This window comes from Lupinus angustifolius, chromosome LG07, assembly GCF_001865875.1.
Source record: "Lupinus angustifolius cultivar Tanjil chromosome LG07, LupAngTanjil_v1.0, whole genome shotgun sequence".
In the NCBI taxonomy this organism is placed as follows: domain Eukaryota; kingdom Viridiplantae; phylum Streptophyta; class Magnoliopsida; order Fabales; family Fabaceae; genus Lupinus; species Lupinus angustifolius.
In genome coordinates this window covers 8658271-8682934 of record NC_032015.1, presented here as the reverse complement: position 1 = coordinate 8682934, position 24664 = coordinate 8658271, and the positions used below count along the sequence as shown (strand labels likewise).

Here is a 24664-nt window from a genome sequence, read left to right as displayed (position 1 = left end):
ATATAGTTTTCTTACTATTAAAAGCCTATTACCAATAGAATCACTTGTTTTTATCCTAATATGCGAACTTCTCTTTCCTAGTCACCCATCCATATCCTATATGTGAAGACTGACCCGAAAGGAACAGGTCGAAAGCAATTTGCACTCGAAAGCGTTATAGTGTATAATAATATATTATATTAATATCATATTGATGATCAACCCCATTAGAGTACTGATATAATGATATAACAGTTCAACTGATAGTTCACTAATTAAATTGCATCCTGACGAAATTAGATATACATATAGAATATATTAACATTCATGTTGAAAAATCGATAAAAACTCATTATTTTTTAATTTTCATTAAAAATTAATTTTAAATAAAAACCAGTTATATTCAATTGAAAACCAACCAATATAATTATTGTACCATATAGTATCAGAACCGATTCACCAACTTACTGATTCAATTAACCGGTATAAAACAGTTTTAACAATACTAAATAGTTGAAAAAGACTTGTATTAAAAAAAAAGTAACCTCAATTAATCGATATTTTACATTTTGGATAGTGTAGTTGTACTTTATATATCCAAACAAAAGCATCTTAAGTTATTTAAGTGTATATCTTTTACTAGTAATAAAATGTCTTCTGTCATACTAACTCATAAATAATAAATTACTTATAAAAAACTAAGAAACATTAGAAGCTCCCATAAATAGTTATAATTCTAATGGTATTAGTTCCTTAAGAAGATTATCATTGCTTTTATTGAAAACTATAAGATTCAATTCCATATACTATAATGGTGGGTTTCTTTAATTGAAAAAATTTATGCAGTTCAAAAAAAAATACATGAAAAGTTTATGACTTTCTTTGTCATGGTGAGAAACTATCATCACAACAAAGAATGAATGTTTGAGCTTTAAAAAAGTACAGAAATAATAATAACCTTGATCATTTAACATTGTTGTCTCTATAATAAAAATGTTTTAATCAATAGTTATGAAATAAAAAAGGGACATGCATAAAAAATGATATGAGATAATCATTTTCCAATGTAAACCAAAAGAGTTTATTAAACATAGCACTTATTTCTTAACCTTCAGGTTCAAGAGTGTTGCATATCTTCAACAAATGTGGTGGGTTGAAGTACTTGGAGAACTTGAATTTGAATTTCCAAAGGGCAATTACACTTTATTTTTCAAACTTCAATTGGGCAGGGCTTCAAAGAGATTGGGCCGGCGCGTGTGTAACCTTGATCAAGTGCATGGTTGGGACATAAAGCCCGTTAGATTTCAACTATCAACATCGGACGGTCAGAATTCACTGTCCCAGTGCTATTTGCATGCTCCTGGAGAATGGGCTTACTACCATGTTGGAGATTTTGTAGTTGATAAGCCCAATCGGCCCACAACCATTAAGTTTTCTTTGGCCCAAATTGATTGCACACACACCAAAGGTGGTCTTTGCATAGATGGGGCAGTGATTTACCCAACAGAGCTTGCAGAAAGATTTGAACATTTTTAGCTAAACAAAAATTAGGTGTTGTATGTGGTGTTGTATTTTTAAAAGAATGAAACATGTGTAACAATTACATATGTTATGTTCTTGTTGAAAAACCACAACACAAATTCCTAGAGAACACAATATTGAAGTTTTGTCCATTTTAGCTGTGTATAGTTTTCATTGGTTTCTTTAATTAAGCATTCTTGTAAACTATATATTATTTGTGTTTGTTACTTACTATTTTTTGGACTGTTGGCACTTTCAGAGTGTAAAAGGGTGCTTTTCTTTAATCTGAAAAAGGCCTCAAACAGGCAAACCTCAAAGAATTTCATAACTGTTATTTATTTTTGTCCTAACTTGTTTATTTCTTTTAATTTGATCTCTCCACTTATTTCTCATTTTAATATCTCATTTTTGTTTTCATTATCACGGTAGTTTCTCCATTAAATTGTTGTCATGTATTTCTTTTTCTTTCTGCTACTTATCTATGTCACGTACTTATCGTGTTACATTAGTAAAGAATTACATATATGGGGTTAATGTGATAGTGAAATCAAATTTTTTGGATGGAATTGAGAGAAAAATGAATGACCAAATTAAAAAATAAATAGACAAAAATAATGATTAAATATAAATGATGCAAACGTTCTTTCTGATTAGCCTCTCATTCCGGTGTTACTCTAGATTATTTTTGTTACTCTATTCTCTGATGTGTTTCTATCCTCATGTTTAACAAAAGACACCATCGTGTCTCATTTCTAACTTTTAGTCTTATATACAAAGTAGTCTTTCATGAATTACATCATTGCATTACTGTTCATATATTTAACAATATGATCGAATAATTGGAAAGTGAAAGTAGATTCATATATTAAGATTCCGTTTCCCTTCATTCCTTTCGAATCTTGTTTCTTAAGTTTGTTTACAGGCTGGAGTTGGCTGTCTAAACCAGATTTTTCAACAAGTTGATTGAAGTGGTAGAATATTTTCTTCAAGCATGACAATATGGGGAGTCATAAAGTGGCCCATTGGTTAAGGTGAAGAATTTAAGGAATGAAGTGAAGAAGGTTTTGGGTTCGAATTTTACTCAAAGCATATTTGATAAAAAAGAAGGGAGATATAAGAAAATAAACTGCCAAAAATAACAACAAAAATGTACAATGATGTTTGTTTAGAGGATATTCCTCTCCGGGACCGAAAGTGAATTGTTGTACCTGGAGGAAGGTCAAGCTATGCACACAAATTCCATGTTCTCTAGAACTTGGTCCCTTGTCTTGTGTGATAAAGAAATGCATGAAGTTAGTATAGTATCTAATGAGGCAGGAAGACAATACATGTTTGCACTTGCTTTTTGGTTTTTTAGGTTGTATATGGGGCCATAGGCTCATGTTTGCACTTGCTTTTGTATCCTACACTTAGGTAATTGTATCTTTCAAATCAAGCTGGCTTCATGCATGGCATATGGTATGCATTTGTTTTAATGATTGAACTTCTGCTTGCAAATTCAATGATTCATTTATACTTAAATGTGTATGTGTTTTACCATTTTGTCTTTTCTCCCCTTTCAATTTATTTATACTTTGTCTTTTGATTCATCAAGTGTTTAGAATCTTCATCATATTATTTTAAGACTCTGTAGTGGATACCCTAAGATGGATCTACCAAACAACGTGAACGGTTGATGAATTATAAAAATATAATATGTGGTCAATTGCAATACAGAGCCACTTATTTTTATTTTATATTTTCAATCACATATATTATTCATTATAATTATTAGAGATTATTTTATAAGTTGATTTAGTGGTCAGGAAATCAGTATTTAATTAAATTTGTAACCATTTTGATTAGCTGTTTAGTTTACACACTTTTTTCTTTCTTTTATATAAGTAGTTATTTTTAAATTGCAAATTAATTAATAAGAATAAGATAGATTTCCAAATTCGTATTAATACAAATACTACTAAAAATTGTACTGTAGAATCTTTACCTGAAACTGGATATTATATTTGAGTTTTTTTTTAAAGTAGATTTTAACTAGTAATGATTAACTTTGATTGGCGAGCAAAGCCTTGTCTTATGTGTATGATTTTTGCTGCTTTCTTCGGGTAATAGGACCTCACGGTGTTGAATATAGAACCATGCCTTCTCTGTAATTTTAAATTGAATATAGAACTATGCCTTCTCTGTAATTTTAAAACAAATAAATAAATTTGATATAACTCTTACTGGTAAAAAAATGAGGTATTATTGTATTCTCATTTTCATGTTGTGACTTGTGATGTTAGTATGTTACACAGTCACAGTCTCTCCCCTTGAAGACCGCTCCATGTTGAATGTGTTATTACATATCATGGGGTATATTCTTGTATTATGATATTGGGCTAAGTATCATATAAAACCAAATTACCTTTTATAGTTTTATGTTGTTTTTAGGTTGTTAGTTAGGATTTCCTTTTTGGTTATCCTTTCTATATAAGGTAGTTATTATTGTTTAATAGTGAATTCAATTTCATATTAATCAATAAGAGTAATTTCATCTTCTTCATTATATTGTTGAAATCCAATATGGTAGCTCTGCTGCGTACTCAGTTTTAATTCTTTATCACAGTATCAATCACTTTACCTTTTCATATTACAATCTATACTACCTCCATTCATATACATTGTTACCTCGCTTTTCATTTTCCCTTCAAATAAGAAAAGATCAGAATTTTTCATTCTTCCTTCATCTCACAAATTCCATCCTTGAATCACGTTTTCCACACAAAGGTCATCTTTCTTCCTCTCCCTTCCTTTCTTGTTTTCTTTTAAACACTAGAAACTGCCAACATGCAACAAGAAAGCAACAACAATCATCAATCCATAGATCCATCCCAAAACCTATTCAGCCCCTATTACCTCCATCTTGGAGAGAACCATGGATTCATCTTGGTTTCTCCATCATTAGATGGCACAAATCACAACTCTTTGAAGTAGATCAATGAGAAGAGTTATCAGATCTAAGAACAAGTACAAGTTCGTTGATGACACCATTAGAATACCCAACACAATTGACCCAGTCTTTGAAACATGGGAGAGGTGTAACAATATGGTGGTATCCTGGATAACTAGATCTTTATCCCCACAAATTGCCCAAAGTGCTGTTTATATACATGGAGCACAAGAACTGTGGCAAGATCTCAAGGACAAATTCTCCAAAGGGGATTATTTCAGAACTTCCGACCTATTGCAGGAAATTCATTCAATTCGACAAGGAAACCAAAGTGTTTCAACATTTTTTACAGATCTTAAAACTATTTGGGAGGAATTGGATGCTTTAAGGCCATTAATTCCTTGCATATGTGATGTGAAGTTCAGCTGTGAGTCAATGAGGAGCAATATCTTATATCCGGAATCAGAGTACGTTATCTGTTTTCTTAAGGGTCTCAATAACGAATATGGAACAATTAAGACACAAATACTGCTCATGGAGCCACTACCATCAATGAACAAAGTTTTTTCTTTAGTAATACAACAAGAGAGACAAATGGATGACACAATCACTGAAAACCAGAGAAATATCATCAACAATATCACTACAAGACCAAACTGGAGAAATAATTCAAGTAGAGGAACTAGTTTCAACCAAATGGGATAACAATACTACAATAGGTACACTGGCAGAGGTGGTACATCCAATGGTAATTCAAATTTTTTGAAAAAAGGGTTAGCTGGAAATGGTAGACCTAAAACAAATGGAGTTGGAAACAAAATCTGCACTTTTTATGGTAGAGAAAACCACACAGTTGAGACATGTTACGTCAAGCACGGTTTTCCTCCTACTTTTAAGCCTAGACAAAGACAAATAGAACCTACAATCAATTCATCTACAAGTCAAGACAACCTAACAACAATTATTCTTATCAGCAATGAAATCCACCCAAAGAAGGATAATGATCAAAAGGTTGTCCTTACCTTCAATCCTACTCACCATGTCAATAAACCTCAAGTGAAGAGGATATCCATCCTCACTCATGTATGTATTCCTCCCAAAATTAGTGGATACTTGACACATGAGCCACATATCATGTGACCAATGATATGTCCAATTACTCTACATACTTTAGCATAAAGCCTATAATCATAAGGCTTCCCAATGGGGCCTCTGTTCTAGCCAAGCATTCTAGAATTATGGTTCTTTTTACCAAACTTCATCTTACTAATGTCTTACATATACCTGATTTCACCTACAATCTCATATATATTCACAAACTCACAACTTCTTCCCATTGCACTATTATATTTGATCAACATTGTTGTTTCATTCAGGATACAATTACCTTGAGTATGATTGGACTTGCTGAGGTGTACAACCATTTTTAAATTTTTTGCAATTTAACTAGTTCTCCAAAACACATTCCATACACTGTAAACTATGATTCTATTCATCAATTTGATTTGTGGCATTTTTGTATAGGTCATCCATCTAATTCTATTTTTGACATAGTATGTAAACAATATCCCTATGTGAAATTCAGTGTTAATAAAGTTTGTGATACTTGCCATATTGCTAAACAAACAAAAAGGCCTTTTCCTACTAGCACATGACTCACTAATCAATCTTTTAATCTTGTACACATGGATATTTGGGGACCCTTACAAATCTCATCCATCCATGGTCACAAGTATTTTCTAACGATTGTAGATTATTACACAAGGCATACTTGGATATTTTTTATGCTATCTAAGGCTGAAACAAAAGATATTATTAAGAATTTTATATAGTTTATTTCTGTTTAGTTTAGTAAGCATATTAAGACTATTAGATCAGACAATGGAAGAGAGTTTATGATGCCTGAATTCTATGCCAAGTCTGGTATAATTCACCAGACTTCTTGTGTTGAAACTCCTCAGAAAAATTCCAAATTTGAAAGGAAGCATATGCATATCCTTAATGTGACTAGGTCACTTCTTTTTCAATCTCACTTACCTCCATGTTTTTGGACTTATACTGTAAAATATGCATTCTATTTGATTAACAAACTACCTACTTCTATTCTGCAAAATAAATCACCTACTGAATCCCTCATAGGATAGACCCCTCTATTAACTGATCTTAAGGTTTTTGGTTGTTTATGTTACGACACAACTCTTGTCTAAGGCAGGTCTAAACTTGACCCTAGAGCCAAGAAATGCATCTTCCTTGGCTATAAACCTGGAACTAAAGGGTACACCTTCCTAGACTTACAAACCAGACAATTATTAATCACAGGAAATGCTCAATTCTATGAGCACATATTTTCTTACCCCACTGCTATCCCCTTAGCTTCACATTCTGATGTTGCCACTAATCCTAGTAACTTTCCCCTAGAAATTCCCTCTTATTCCTTACTACCAACCCCCCTCTGCCTAGACCTTACCTTCCTCATCTCCACCTCATTCTCCTACCCTACCAAACCAACCATCTACCACTAATCCTGTTAGAAGATCTCAAAGACCACACATACCACCAACCTATCTTCAAGATTTCCATTGTAGCTTACTCACCTCCTCACATCACCCTGACCCTCCTAACATTACTCATCCCTTGGATATTGTCTTATCTTATCATGCCTTATCCCCATCATATAAGCTATACACCTTCTCTATTATTACTAATATAGAACCACAGACCTATCAACAACCTATTCCATCTCCATATTGGATTCATGCTATGCAGCATGAACTCAAAGCCTTACAAGACAGTAATACTTGGACCATAGTTCCCCTACCCCCTAGGAAAAAGGCTATAGGATCCAAATGGGTTTATAAGCTAAAATTTAAAGATGATGACACCATTGGAAGACATAAAGCTAGGTTATTTGCCAAGGGCTTTAACCAGACAGAGGGACTTGATTTTTTGATACTTTTGCCCCTGTGGTAAAACTTACTACTATTAGAATGCTTTTTGCCATTGCCTCTTCCCAATAGTGGATTTTAGAACAACTTGATGTTAATAATGCATTCCTATATGGTGATTTTCTTTTCTATTCTTCTTCTTCTTCTTATCCTCTTCACCTCATGGGATTCAGTGACTCTGACTGAGCCAATTGCCCAGATACGAGACATCCATTTTTGGGTTTTGCATGTTTTTAGGCACATCGTTGGTTTCTTAGAAATCTAAGAAACAAAATATGATTTCGCACTCTTCCTCTGAGGCTGAATATAGAGTCTTACCTTTGCTTCATGTGAAGTTTAGTGGATTACATACTTGCTCACAACCTTTGCTGTGTCTTTTAAACAACCTGTTGTTCTTTACCGCGATAGTCAATTTGCTAGGCACATCGCTGCAAACTCGATTTTTCATGAACATACTAAACATCTTGATATTGATTGTCACATTACTCGTGAATACTTGAAGAAAAAACTTTACATTTTATTGCCTATTCTACTAAAGAATAGGTTGTTGATTTGTTCACTAAAGCTTTGGAACTAATTTTATTTGACTATATGCTATCCAAACTGGGAATGCATAATATACACTCTCTAGCTTGGAGGGTGGGGTGGGGGGTATTACATATCATGGGGTATATTCTTATATTAGGTTATTGGCTTAAGTATCATATAAATCCCAATTACCTTTTTATAGTTTTATGTTTTTAGTTTGTTAGTTAGGGTTAGTTAGGATTTCCTTTTTGGTTATCCTTTCTATATAAGGTAGTTATTATTGTTTATTAGTGAATTCAATTTCATACCAATCAATAAGAGTAATTTCATCTTCTTCATTATGTTGTTGAAATCCAATATGTGTGGATCTCATATTATATTACGTAACTACATTCTTATAAGATGATTTTAAGTCTTTAGTTTTGATTCTTTTATGTAAATCGATTAGAAGGTAAAATCATTAACGAATTGAATAATGACAATATATGTTTTAGTACTACTGTATTATATTATCTTAATAAAAAAGATATATTAGTTTATTATCTGATATACTAAATACTAATCCAATGGTCTACTTAGGGAACGTGGGAAATTTATAAAGGGTGCAAAATTATTAGCTAGGAGTATAACACCGTGTTTTTCCGAGCACGTTTAATTAAGTAATTAGTTATTAATGAATTAATTATAGAAATTAATCAGTAATGTTTTAGGCTAAAATTCATGTGAGTTTTAGTCTTGTATTATAATATTCTTGCTTGCCCTATTTTTCAAGACTTTTGGAGAATAAAAGTTTCCGAGACGATTTCGGGTCGTTTTATCGAGTTTTCGCCCAGTTTTTGAGTTTCGTAACTCGTAATCGAATTCCGATTTCATCGTTGGCTTCAAAATATTATTTCACCTTGAAATTCAAGTTTCTACGTTTCGAGCAAAAAACCTAAATTGGTAGATTGTATATTTTCGGACGAAGTTACCCGGTAATACTCGGGCACGAATTCAATTGCGAAATCACGTCGCATCAATCAAGTCAGAGTATTAATCACATCATGGGTCAATGGCTTCTCAAACAAGTAAAGTCAAAGCTTCCATAATCCCCTAAATCACTCACCAAATCTCCTCACTCCACCACCATTAGACACCTCACATAAGCTAGCCTAAAGCTAGATTGCCTCTCATTAATTTTCAGATTTGAGAGAGGGTGAGGCTTTCCTATAAATATCTCACCTCATCCTCTCATTTTTACACTAATTCTCCTAAATAAAGTTAAGGTATTCTTTCTCTATATATATATATATATATAGTTTTCTTACTATTAAAAGCCTATTACCAATAGAATCACTTGTTTTTATCCTAATATGCGAACTTCTCTTTCCTAGTCACCCATCCATATCCTATATGTGAAGACTGACCCGAAAGGAACAGGTCGAAAGCAATTTGCACTCGAAAGCGTTATAGTGTATAATAATATATTATATTAATATCATATTGATGATCAACCCCATTAGAGTACTGATATAATGATATAACAGTTCAACTGATAGTTCACTAATTAAATTGCATCCTGACGAAATTAGATATACATATAGAATATATTAACATTCATGTTGAAAAATCGATAAAAACTCATTATTTTTTAATTTTCATTAAAAATTAATTTTAAATAAAAACCAGTTATATTCAATTGAAAACCAACCAATATAATTATTGTACCATATAGTATCAGAACCGATTCACCAACTTACTGATTCAATTAACCGGTATAAAACAGTTTTAACAATACTAAATAGTTGAAAAAGACTTGTATTAAAAAAAAAGTAACCTCAATTAATCGATATTTTACATTTTGGATAGTGTAGTTGTACTTTATATATCCAAACAAAAGCATCTTAAGTTATTTAAGTGTATATCTTTTACTAGTAATAAAATGTCTTCTGTCATACTAACTCATAAATAATAAATTACTTATAAAAAACTAAGAAACATTAGAAGCTCCCATAAATAGTTATAATTCTAATGGTATTAGTTCCTTAAGAAGATTATCATTGCTTTTATTGAAAACTATAAGATTCAATTCCATATACTATAATGGTGGGTTTCTTTAATTGAAAAAATTTATGCAGTTCAAAAAAAAATACATGAAAAGTTTATGACTTTCTTTGTCATGGTGAGAAACTATCATCACAACAAAGAATGAATGTTTGAGCTTTAAAAAAGTACAGAAATAATAATAACCTTGATCATTTAACATTGTTGTCTCTATAATAAAAATGTTTTAATCAATAGTTATGAAATAAAAAAGGGACATGCATAAAAAATGATATGAGATAATCATTTTCCAATGTAAACCAAAAGAGTTTATTAAACATAGCACTTATTTCTTAACCTTCAGGTTCAAGAGTGTTGCATATCTTCAACAAATGTGGTGGGTTGAAGTACTTGGAGAACTTGAATTTGAATTTCCAAAGGGCAATTACACTTTATTTTTCAAACTTCAATTGGGCAGGGCTTCAAAGAGATTGGGCCGGCGCGTGTGTAACCTTGATCAAGTGCATGGTTGGGACATAAAGCCCGTTAGATTTCAACTATCAACATCGGACGGTCAGAATTCACTGTCCCAGTGCTATTTGCATGCTCCTGGAGAATGGGCTTACTACCATGTTGGAGATTTTGTAGTTGATAAGCCCAATCGGCCCACAACCATTAAGTTTTCTTTGGCCCAAATTGATTGCACACACACCAAAGGTGGTCTTTGCATAGATGGGGCAGTGATTTACCCAACAGAGCTTGCAGAAAGATTTGAACATTTTTAGCTAAACAAAAATTAGGTGTTGTATGTGGTGTTGTATTTTTAAAAGAATGAAACATGTGTAACAATTACATATGTTATGTTCTTGTTGAAAAACCACAACACAAATTCCTAGAGAACACAATATTGAAGTTTTGTCCATTTTAGCTGTGTATAGTTTTCATTGGTTTCTTTAATTAAGCATTCTTGTAAACTATATATTATTTGTGTTTGTTACTTACTATTTTTTGGACTGTTGGCACTTTCAGAGTGTAAAAGGGTGCTTTTCTTTAATCTGAAAAAGGCCTCAAACAGGCAAACCTCAAAGAATTTCATAACTGTTATTTATTTTTGTCCTAACTTGTTTATTTCTTTTAATTTGATCTCTCCACTTATTTCTCATTTTAATATCTCATTTTTGTTTTCATTATCACGGTAGTTTCTCCATTAAATTGTTGTCATGTATTTCTTTTTCTTTCTGCTACTTATCTATGTCACGTACTTATCGTGTTACATTAGTAAAGAATTACATATATGGGGTTAATGTGATAGTGAAATCAAATTTTTTGGATGGAATTGAGAGAAAAATGAATGACCAAATTAAAAAATAAATAGACAAAAATAATGATTAAATATAAATGATGCAAACGTTCTTTCTGATTAGCCTCTCATTCCGGTGTTACTCTAGATTATTTTTGTTACTCTATTCTCTGATGTGTTTCTATCCTCATGTTTAACAAAAGACACCATCGTGTCTCATTTCTAACTTTTAGTCTTATATACAAAGTAGTCTTTCATGAATTACATCATTGCATTACTGTTCATATATTTAACAATATGATCGAATAATTGGAAAGTGAAAGTAGATTCATATATTAAGATTCCGTTTCCCTTCATTCCTTTCGAATCTTGTTTCTTAAGTTTGTTTACAGGCTGGAGTTGGCTGTCTAAACCAGATTTTTCAACAAGTTGATTGAAGTGGTAGAATATTTTCTTCAAGCATGACAATATGGGGAGTCATAAAGTGGCCCATTGGTTAAGGTGAAGAATTTAAGGAATGAAGTGAAGAAGGTTTTGGGTTCGAATTTTACTCAAAGCATATTTGATAAAAAAGAAGGGAGATATAAGAAAATAAACTGCCAAAAATAACAACAAAAATGTACAATGATGTTTGTTTAGAGGATATTCCTCTCCGGGACCGAAAGTGAATTGTTGTACCTGGAGGAAGGTCAAGCTATGCACACAAATTCCATGTTCTCTAGAACTTGGTCCCTTGTCTTGTGTGATAAAGAAATGCATGAAGTTAGTATAGTATCTAATGAGGCAGGAAGACAATACATGTTTGCACTTGCTTTTTGGTTTTTTAGGTTGTATATGGGGCCATAGGCTCATGTTTGCACTTGCTTTTGTATCCTACACTTAGGTAATTGTATCTTTCAAATCAAGCTGGCTTCATGCATGGCATATGGTATGCATTTGTTTTAATGATTGAACTTCTGCTTGCAAATTCAATGATTCATTTATACTTAAATGTGTATGTGTTTTACCATTTTGTCTTTTCTCCCCTTTCAATTTATTTATACTTTGTCTTTTGATTCATCAAGTGTTTAGAATCTTCATCATATTATTTTAAGACTCTGTAGTGGATACCCTAAGATGGATCTACCAAACAACGTGAACGGTTGATGAATTATAAAAATATAATATGTGGTCAATTGCAATACAGAGCCACTTATTTTTATTTTATATTTTCAATCACATATATTATTCATTATAATTATTAGAGATTATTTTATAAGTTGATTTAGTGGTCAGGAAATCAGTATTTAATTAAATTTGTAACCATTTTGATTAGCTGTTTAGTTTACACACTTTTTTCTTTCTTTTATATAAGTAGTTATTTTTAAATTGCAAATTAATTAATAAGAATAAGATAGATTTCCAAATTCGTATTAATACAAATACTACTAAAAATTGTACTGTAGAATCTTTACCTGAAACTGGATATTATATTTGAGTTTTTTTTTAAAGTAGATTTTAACTAGTAATGATTAACTTTGATTGGCGAGCAAAGCCTTGTCTTATGTGTATGATTTTTGCTGCTTTCTTCGGGTAATAGGACCTCACGGTGTTGAATATAGAACCATGCCTTCTCTGTAATTTTAAATTGAATATAGAACTATGCCTTCTCTGTAATTTTAAAACAAATAAATAAATTTGATATAACTCTTACTGGTAAAAAAATGAGGTATTATTGTATTCTCATTTTCATGTTGTGACTTGTGATGTTAGTATGTTACACAGTCACAGTCTCTCCCCTTGAAGACCGCTCCATGTTGAATGTGTTATTACATATCATGGGGTATATTCTTGTATTATGATATTGGGCTAAGTATCATATAAAACCAAATTACCTTTTATAGTTTTATGTTGTTTTTAGGTTGTTAGTTAGGATTTCCTTTTTGGTTATCCTTTCTATATAAGGTAGTTATTATTGTTTAATAGTGAATTCAATTTCATATTAATCAATAAGAGTAATTTCATCTTCTTCATTATATTGTTGAAATCCAATATGGTAGCTCTGCTGCGTACTCAGTTTTAATTCTTTATCACAGTATCAATCACTTTACCTTTTCATATTACAATCTATACTACCTCCATTCATATACATTGTTACCTCGCTTTTCATTTTCCCTTCAAATAAGAAAAGATCAGAATTTTTCATTCTTCCTTCATCTCACAAATTCCATCCTTGAATCACGTTTTCCACACAAAGGTCATCTTTCTTCCTCTCCCTTCCTTTCTTGTTTTCTTTTAAACACTAGAAACTGCCAACATGCAACAAGAAAGCAACAACAATCATCAATCCATAGATCCATCCCAAAACCTATTCAGCCCCTATTACCTCCATCTTGGAGAGAACCATGGATTCATCTTGGTTTCTCCATCATTAGATGGCACAAATCACAACTCTTTGAAGTAGATCAATGAGAAGAGTTATCAGATCTAAGAACAAGTACAAGTTCGTTGATGACACCATTAGAATACCCAACACAATTGACCCAGTCTTTGAAACATGGGAGAGGTGTAACAATATGGTGGTATCCTGGATAACTAGATCTTTATCCCCACAAATTGCCCAAAGTGCTGTTTATATACATGGAGCACAAGAACTGTGGCAAGATCTCAAGGACAAATTCTCCAAAGGGGATTATTTCAGAACTTCCGACCTATTGCAGGAAATTCATTCAATTCGACAAGGAAACCAAAGTGTTTCAACATTTTTTACAGATCTTAAAACTATTTGGGAGGAATTGGATGCTTTAAGGCCATTAATTCCTTGCATATGTGATGTGAAGTTCAGCTGTGAGTCAATGAGGAGCAATATCTTATATCCGGAATCAGAGTACGTTATCTGTTTTCTTAAGGGTCTCAATAACGAATATGGAACAATTAAGACACAAATACTGCTCATGGAGCCACTACCATCAATGAACAAAGTTTTTTCTTTAGTAATACAACAAGAGAGACAAATGGATGACACAATCACTGAAAACCAGAGAAATATCATCAACAATATCACTACAAGACCAAACTGGAGAAATAATTCAAGTAGAGGAACTAGTTTCAACCAAATGGGATAACAATACTACAATAGGTACACTGGCAGAGGTGGTACATCCAATGGTAATTCAAATTTTTTGAAAAAAGGGTTAGCTGGAAATGGTAGACCTAAAACAAATGGAGTTGGAAACAAAATCTGCACTTTTTATGGTAGAGAAAACCACACAGTTGAGACATGTTACGTCAAGCACGGTTTTCCTCCTACTTTTAAGCCTAGACAAAGACAAATAGAACCTACAATCAATTCATCTACAAGTCAAGACAACCTAACAACAATTATTCTTATCAGCAATGAAATCCACCCAAAGAAGGATAATGATCAAAAGGTTGTCCTTACCTTCAATCCTACTCACCATGTCAATAAACCTCAAGTGAAGAGGATATCCATCCTCACTCATGTATGTATTCCTCCCAAAATTAGTGGATACTTGACACATGAGCCACATATCATGTGACCAATGATATGTCCAATTACTCTACATACTTTAGCATAAAGCCTATAATCATAAGGCTTCCCAATGGGGCCTCTGTTCTAGCCAAGCATTCTAGAATTATGGTTCTTTTTACCAAACTTCATCTTACTAATGTCTTACATATACCTGATTTCACCTACAATCTCATATATATTCACAAACTCACAACTTCTTCCCATTGCACTATTATATTTGATCAACATTGTTGTTTCATTCAGGATACAATTACCTTGAGTATGATTGGACTTGCTGAGGTGTACAACCATTTTTAAATTTTTTGCAATTTAACTAGTTCTCCAAAACACATTCCATACACTGTAAACTATGATTCTATTCATCAATTTGATTTGTGGCATTTTTGTATAGGTCATCCATCTAATTCTATTTTTGACATAGTATGTAAACAATATCCCTATGTGAAATTCAGTGTTAATAAAGTTTGTGATACTTGCCATATTGCTAAACAAACAAAAAGGCCTTTTCCTACTAGCACATGACTCACTAATCAATCTTTTAATCTTGTACACATGGATATTTGGGGACCCTTACAAATCTCATCCATCCATGGTCACAAGTATTTTCTAACGATTGTAGATTATTACACAAGGCATACTTGGATATTTTTTATGCTATCTAAGGCTGAAACAAAAGATATTATTAAGAATTTTATATAGTTTATTTCTGTTTAGTTTAGTAAGCATATTAAGACTATTAGATCAGACAATGGAAGAGAGTTTATGATGCCTGAATTCTATGCCAAGTCTGGTATAATTCACCAGACTTCTTGTGTTGAAACTCCTCAGAAAAATTCCAAATTTGAAAGGAAGCATATGCATATCCTTAATGTGACTAGGTCACTTCTTTTTCAATCTCACTTACCTCCATGTTTTTGGACTTATACTGTAAAATATGCATTCTATTTGATTAACAAACTACCTACTTCTATTCTGCAAAATAAATCACCTACTGAATCCCTCATAGGATAGACCCCTCTATTAACTGATCTTAAGGTTTTTGGTTGTTTATGTTACGACACAACTCTTGTCTAAGGCAGGTCTAAACTTGACCCTAGAGCCAAGAAATGCATCTTCCTTGGCTATAAACCTGGAACTAAAGGGTACACCTTCCTAGACTTACAAACCAGACAATTATTAATCACAGGAAATGCTCAATTCTATGAGCACATATTTTCTTACCCCACTGCTATCCCCTTAGCTTCACATTCTGATGTTGCCACTAATCCTAGTAACTTTCCCCTAGAAATTCCCTCTTATTCCTTACTACCAACCCCCCTCTGCCTAGACCTTACCTTCCTCATCTCCACCTCATTCTCCTACCCTACCAAACCAACCATCTACCACTAATCCTGTTAGAAGATCTCAAAGACCACACATACCACCAACCTATCTTCAAGATTTCCATTGTAGCTTACTCACCTCCTCACATCACCCTGACCCTCCTAACATTACTCATCCCTTGGATATTGTCTTATCTTATCATGCCTTATCCCCATCATATAAGCTATACACCTTCTCTATTATTACTAATATAGAACCACAGACCTATCAACAACCTATTCCATCTCCATATTGGATTCATGCTATGCAGCATGAACTCAAAGCCTTACAAGACAGTAATACTTGGACCATAGTTCCCCTACCCCCTAGGAAAAAGGCTATAGGATCCAAATGGGTTTATAAGCTAAAATTTAAAGATGATGACACCATTGGAAGACATAAAGCTAGGTTATTTGCCAAGGGCTTTAACCAGACAGAGGGACTTGATTTTTTGATACTTTTGCCCCTGTGGTAAAACTTACTACTATTAGAATGCTTTTTGCCATTGCCTCTTCCCAATAGTGGATTTTAGAACAACTTGATGTTAATAATGCATTCCTATATGGTGATTTTCTTTTCTATTCTTCTTCTTCTTCTTATCCTCTTCACCTCATGGGATTCAGTGACTCTGACTGAGCCAATTGCCCAGATACGAGACATCCATTTTTGGGTTTTGCATGTTTTTAGGCACATCGTTGGTTTCTTAGAAATCTAAGAAACAAAATATGATTTCGCACTCTTCCTCTGAGGCTGAATATAGAGTCTTACCTTTGCTTCATGTGAAGTTTAGTGGATTACATACTTGCTCACAACCTTTGCTGTGTCTTTTAAACAACCTGTTGTTCTTTACCGCGATAGTCAATTTGCTAGGCACATCGCTGCAAACTCGATTTTTCATGAACATACTAAACATCTTGATATTGATTGTCACATTACTCGTGAATACTTGAAGAAAAAACTTTACATTTTATTGCCTATTCTACTAAAGAATAGGTTGTTGATTTGTTCACTAAAGCTTTGGAACTAATTTTATTTGACTATATGCTATCCAAACTGGGAATGCATAATATACACTCTCTAGCTTGGAGGGTGGGGTGGGGGGTATTACATATCATGGGGTATATTCTTATATTAGGTTATTGGCTTAAGTATCATATAAATCCCAATTACCTTTTTATAGTTTTATGTTTTTAGTTTGTTAGTTAGGGTTAGTTAGGATTTCCTTTTTGGTTATCCTTTCTATATAAGGTAGTTATTATTGTTTATTAGTGAATTCAATTTCATACCAATCAATAAGAGTAATTTCATCTTCTTCATTATGTTGTTGAAATCCAATATGTGTGGATCTCATATTATATTACGTAACTACATTCTTATAAGATGATTTTAAGTCTTTAGTTTTGATTCTTTTATGTAAATCGATTAGAAGGTAAAATCATTAACGAATTGAATAATGACAATATATGTTTTAGTACTACTGTATTATATTATCTTAATAAAAAAGATATATTAGTTTATTATCTGATATACTAAATACTAATCCAATGGTCTACTTAGGGAACGTGGGAAATTTATAAAGGGTGCAAAATTATTAGCTAGGAGTATAACACCGTGTTTTTCCGAGCACGTTTAATTAAGTAATTAGTTATTAATGAATTAATTATAGAAATTAATCAGTAATGTTTTAGGCTAAAATTCATGTGAGTTTTAGTCTTGTATTATAATATTCTTGCTTGCCCTATTTTTCAAGACTTTTGGAGAATAAAAGTTTCCGAGACGATTTCGGGTCGTTTTATCGAGTTTTCGCCCAGTTTTTGAGTTTCGTAACTCGTAATCGAATTCCGATTTCATCGTTGGCTTCAAAATATTATTTCACCTTGAAATTCAAGTTTCTACGTTTCGAGCAAAAAACCTAAATTGGTAGATTGTATATTTTCGGACGAAGTTACCCGGTAATACTCGGGCATCAAGTTTCTGCAAGTCATTGATCACTTGATTAAAACTGTTGAGATGTTGTTGCAAATCAGCACCTTCCTGCATCTTCAGGCCATAGAGTCTCTGTTTCAAATACAGCTTATTTGTTAGAGACTTGGACATGAACCGCTTCTCTAATGTCTCCCATACCTCTGTTGGTGATGTCAGATCCATAACATGATACATCACCTCATCTGATAGACAGAGTCGTATGGTTCCCGCAGCCTTCTCCTTCAACTCTTCCCAATCCAGTTGATCCATACCCTCTGGTTTATTCTCATGCAGCGCCTTTGATAGACCTTGTTGAGCCAACACATCCTTAACCCTCCTTTGCCACAATCCGAAATTACCAGTTCCATCGAACTTCCCCACCTCGAATTTGGCACCTGGGTTAAGAGCCATCTGATACCAATTGTTGGGAACAAGCGAACAATCAAATAGTAAAGAGTATAGAGACAAGAGAATAACACAAGAGATTTGGTAACGAGGTTCGGCCAATTGTGCCTACGTCCCCGGGAGCGTTGAGCGGCTACCACTATATATTATTAGAGAATAAGGATTAGTGTTTTACTATTCTTCTCCTTGTTACATTAGGTTTACATAACATCAATATATATAGCCCTCTACCCCAACCCCTTTACATCAGCCCAAGCCCATAACTTGTATTGCTGTTATCTAGAGATATGAGTCATTGCACAACAATCTCCACCTTGGCGAATATCATCAATCTCCATCTTCCGCCATTGGGTTGGGGGCGCTCCATAGTCCATCATCAGTGAATGTTCAACAAGCTCAGGCAATGCCTGAACTTGTCCACAGTAACCGGTTTGGTTAACATATCAGCTGCATTTTCTGAAGTGTGAACCTTCTGCAATAGTATCTGCCCACAAGCTACCAACTCTCTGATCTTATGAAATCTCACATCAATATGTTTGGTTCTAGCATGATACACCTGATTCTTTGCTAAGAAGATAGCACTCTGACTGTCACAATGCAGCGAAACTCCACCTTGCTCAATGCCTAACTCATTTACTAGTCCCATAAGCCACAAGGCTTCCTTAGAAGCTTCACCAGCTGCCATGTACTCTGCTTCAGTTGTGGACATAGCAACAACAGACTGAACTGATGATCTCCACATAATTGGTCCACCTGCAAGGGTGAAGACAAACCCCGTTGTGGACCTTCTATCATCCAAGTCTCCTGCATAGTCCGAATCAACATAACCAATAACTGAAGGCTTACTCTGTTGGCTGCCAAACATGATACCGAGACCTGTAGTCCCCTTCAAATATCTGAAAATCCATTTGACTGCTTCCCAATGTTGCTTCCCTGGTTTCGACATGTACTTGCATACTTGACTAACTGCTTGTGCCAAGTCCGGTCTAGTACAAACCATAGCATACATCAAGCAACCCACTGCACTGGCATATGGAACCTTTGACATGTATTTCTTCTCTTCATCTGTCTTTGGACACTGATCTAGGGAAAGCTTGAAGTGATTTGCCAATGGAGTGCTCACTACTTTAGCATTGCTCATATCAAATCTCTCTAAGATCTTTTCAACATAGCTTTGCTGGGAGAGCCATAGTTTTCTAGCTCCCCTATCCCTGTGAATCTCCATCCCAAGAATCTTCCTAGCAGCCCCTAAATCTTTCATGTCAAACTCCTTACCTAGCATGACTTTCAGCTCATTGATATCACTTAAATGATTAGCAGCAATCAACATATCATCAACATAAAGTAACAGAAAAATAAACGAACCATCGTCAAGGCTTCTCACATAAACACATCAATCATACTCACAACGCTTATAACCAAGCTTCAACATATAAGTGTCAAACCGCTTGTACCACTGTCTGGGAGACTGCTTCAACCCATATAGAGACTTCTTCAACTTGCAAACCAAGTGACTCTGTCCAGCTGCACTGAACCCCTCTGGTTGTGTCATGTAAATTTTCTCCTCTAATTCACCATGGAGAAAGGCAGTCTTCACATCCATCTGTTCTAAGTGCATATCCCGGCTGGCTACCAAGGCAAGCACTGCCCTGATAGAAGTGTGTCTCACCACTGGGGAGAAAATCTCATTGTAGTCGATCCCCTTCTGCTGTGAATACCCTTTTGCTACAAGACGAGCCTTGAACTTTTCCCCTTCTTTTTCTGATACTGCTGGCTTCCTCTTGTACACCCACTTGCACCCAACTGCATGCTTTTGTCTGGGGTCAATGGAACAAGCTACCAAGTTTGGTTCTTCTGTAGAGACTCCATTTCCTCCATCATGGCACCCATCCATTGTTCTTTCTCCTAGTAGTTTATAGCCTCTTGAAAGCTACATGGATCTCCTGAACTGATATGGAGAGCAACTGAAGCCATATCCTCAAAGCCATATCTCTCTAGAGGTTTGATAGGACGTATATCCCTGTCTCTAGCAAGTAGATACTCTTGCACACCTGAACTCTCTGCCTGAGAATCATCATGTTCTTGACTTGAAATAATGCATGGTTCCTTTCCTTTATTCACCTGAACCATTTCATTTCTCACTGGAATCATATTTGATCTCAAATTCTCTCCATTTGGCATGGGCACCTCTGTCAAAACTGACTGTTTCATCATGAAATCTTCATCAAACACTGCATCTCTGCTCAACACCACCTTTCTGGAAACTGGATCCCAGAACTTGAACCCCTTCACACCTTTGGTATATCCAATGAAGATACACCTCTTTGACTTAGGATCAAGTTTAGATCGTTCATCACTGGGTACATGTACATAAGCAGGAAAACCAAATATGCGTAACATATTATAATTAACTGGGTTACTGTCCATACTTCTTCTGCAACTTTACCATCCAATGAAGCCCGTGGTGATCTATTGATGACATAACATGCCATACTAAGTGCCTCTGCCCAAAATCCTTTCGAAAGTCCAGCATTCAGTCTTATACATCTGGCCCTCTCTGTAAGAGTTCTATTCATCCTCTCTGCAACACCATTCTGCTGAGGAGTCTTCTTCACTGAAAAGTGTCTCTGAATGCCATGTTCCTCACAGAATTTCTGAAACTGTGAGTTTTTGTACTCTGTGCCATTATCTGACCTCATGTATTTGATTTTCCTACCAGTCTGGTTCTCTACCTCTGCCTTCCAAACCTTGAACTTGGCAAAGACTTCTGACTTATGCTTCAGAAAATATACCCAGACCTTGCGAGAAAAGTCATCAACGAAAGTAACAAAATACCTAGAACCTCCTAGGGATGGTTCCTGAGTGGGTCCCCATACATCAGTGTGGACATAATCTAGAATGCCTCGAGTCCTGTGTTGGCCAGCCTTGAAACTAACTCGTGTTTGTTTCCCAAGCACACAATACTTGCACAAATCTAGCTTGCATTTGCTGACTCCCCTCAACAATCCTCTTTTGCATAGTTCTGTCATACCACGCACACTCATGTGTCCCAAACGCATGTGCCATAATTTTGTAGCACCATGGTCTGAATCTACTGAGATCTCTTCAGCCACTCCAGCAACTCCACCTACAACTGTTCTCCCTAACAACTTGTAAGTGTTCCCTGCAGTCCTTTTACCCTTCATCACAGTCAGAGCACCTTTGCATACTCGAAGAATATCACTGTCCCCATCAGCTCTATAGCTAAACCCTTTGGCCTGCAATGTCCCCAAAGAAACCAAATTCTTCTTCAAATCTGGTATGTGCCTAACCTCACATAACGTCTTCACTACACCATCATCCATCACAATTCTGAGTTCTCCCATACCAATAATTTCACATGCTTTATTATTTCCGAGATACACGAAACCAAAATTGCCTGCCCTGTATGTGGTGAACCATTCCCTGTTAGGCGTCATGTGGTGGGAACAACCAGTGTCAAGTATCCACTCATCTGTATTATGATTTGATGATACAGATAATAGATCAACTTCACTGTTGTAACTAGAGTCATCATTATGTGCAACATGTGCAGATGTAGATACTCCATCTTTCCCCACCGGCTTGCTAGGACTCCATTCATTGGGACAATCCTTTTTATAATGCCCAGTCTGTTTGCACTTGTAGCACTCTACTGGTGTTCTACCCCTGGCAGTTGGTCTTTTCCCTTTGGCATGACCTCCTCTGCCTTGTCTCCTCCCACGCACTTGGCTCCCTTTCACATACAGACCATCACCCTGAGACCCTTCACCTACATTCTGTCTTCTTTGAGTGTGGGACAGAAGTGCAGATGTGATCTCATCCAGTTTGATTGAGTCTTTCCCGTACGTCAATGTTGTCACCAAGTGTTCATAGGAATTTGGCAAAGAACACAGTAATATTATTGCTTTGTCCTCATCATCAACCTTCACATCAAGTTTCTGCAAGTCATTGATCACTTGATTAAAACTGTTGAGATGTTGTTGCAAATCAGCACCTTCCTGCATCTTCAGGCCATAGAGTCTCTGTTTCAAATACAGCTTATTTGTTAGAGACTTGGACATGAACCGCTTCTCTAATGTCTCCCACACCTCTGTTGGTGATGTCAGATCCATAACATGATACATCACCTCATCTGATAGACAGAGCCGTATGGTTCCCGCAGCCTTCTCCTTCAACTCTTCCCAATCCAGTTGATCCATACCCTCTGGTTTATTCTCACGCAGCGCCTTTGATAGACCTTGTTGAGCCAACACATCCTTAACCCTCCTTTGCCACAATCCGAAATTACCAGTTCCATCGAACTTCCCCACCTCGAATTTGGCACCTGGGTTAAGAGCCATCTGATACCAATTGTTGGGAACAAGCGAACAATCAAATAGTAAAGAGTATAGAGACAAGAGAATAACACAAGAGATTTGGTAACGAGGTTCGGTCAATTGTGCCTACGTCCCCGGGAGCGTTGAGCGGCTACCACTATATATTATTAGAGAATAAGGATTAGTGTTTTACTATTCTTCTCCTTGTTACATTAGGTCTACATAACATCAATATATATAGCCATCTACCCCAACCCCTTTACATCAGCCCAAGCCCATAACTTGTATTGCTGTTATCTAGAGATATGAGTCATTGCACAACAAAAGTAATGATTTGGGATTAAAGATAATTTATTAAAGTCTTGACTTCATAAACTTAAAGTGTTATGAAGTTTTGGATAGTAAATTAGTAAAAGTGTTAACTTATGATTTATAGTTCATGACTATGAAATCAACACCTATTAACCCTAGAGGTTATCCTAAAATTTGGAGGTGTTGAGGTGATCGTGAAATTAGTTGTATTTTCTTTAGTAGCATGCTTTAAATGAGGAGATTGACCTAAAAAGTCTTAACTTTATAAACCTAAAGTGTTATGAAGTCTTAGATAAAAAATGATTTAAAAGTGTTGATCTTGGTTAAGTTGCTTACTTTAAAGTGGTAAGATTGACTTAAAAAGTCTTCATTTAAAGTATTGATTTTGTTTAATGTGGATTACTTTAAAATGATAAGTCTAGCTTAATAATCTTACTTAAAAAGGTTATTCTTAATAAAAATATTTTACTTGTAAAATATAAGTTTTATGAATAGTTATCATTACCAGAAAAATGTAATGAAGTAAAAATATATGTCTAGAAAAGTTTTGTCTAAGGAAAGACTTGGTATTTAAGTGTGTCTTTACGACCCACCTCTCTTTCCTAGGAACTAATCTGGTGTGCATCCATAGATTATGACATAATTTTGTTATAAGTTTTGTTAAAAATTTACTTTAGGAAGTGTTGTTGTGTTGTAAGACTTTCAATGATAAATGATGATTCAAGAAATACCTAACCTTGAATCAGATGGATGAAAGCGATTAAGTTCATTTTAGATCGGAAGTTTTATTTTCGCGTAAAATATTATTTCGTAAGAATAATAATTATCAAAGTGACCTAATTAGCGTTATTTTGATTTTGGCGTGATGAAGAGTTCGAGAAGAGACCCGGCGAATTAAGCTCACCTAGAATCGATGAAACAATCTACACAACACACTCAAGTGAGGGAGAAAACATCGTGACACAGTGGTGTGCGAATATGCTTTAGGACCTCCAAACTCCCTCACAAGTTTGGAGTTATCTTGGGTATTAAGATAGCTTGTACTTAATCAATTATCTGTTATGTTTGGATTAAGTACAACAATATTTTTTATGCCGAATTATGTTAGGTTATGTTTATGTATGAAGATGCCATGATTATTCCTGTTTAGCTCGAATAACTGTTCTAAGAATTATATGTATGAGATAATTGTTAAATTCAAGGCTTAAAAATATGTTTTATAAATGAGAAAACTTTTTATTAAGAAAAGAAATTTAATTAAGTTTCAGACTTATCTCGCTTGAGCGAGCCAACTCTCGCTTGAGATCGAAGTATCCAGAGAAAACGAGTTTTCTCACTTGGGCGAGACAGCTCTCGATTGAGCCGAAATATGTATAAAGAAAAATGGTTGTTTTCTTGCTTAAGCGAGACAACTCTCGCTTGAGCCACAAGTGCCTTATAAAAATGGTGATTCTCTCGCTTGAGCAAGACAGCTCTCGCTTGAGCGAGATGGCTCCATACAGACAAGACTTCTTAAGTCGTCTGAAC

The 24664-nt window shown here is 34.7% G+C and overlaps 1 protein-coding gene across 1 annotated transcript in view; it reads left to right on the top strand.

The window, feature by feature from the left end:
• LOC109352618 (F-box protein PP2-A13-like) overlaps nt 1-1809 on the top strand; it is a 3486-nt gene extending 1677 nt beyond the window's left edge. The window contains exons 3-4 of the mRNA XM_019594746.1: nt 1095-1525; nt 1568-1809. Coding sequence (XP_019450291.1) covers nt 1095-1515 — 421 coding nt within the window. The 3' untranslated portion in view covers nt 1516-1525; nt 1568-1809. The remainder of the gene's footprint in view (nt 1-1094; nt 1526-1567) is intronic.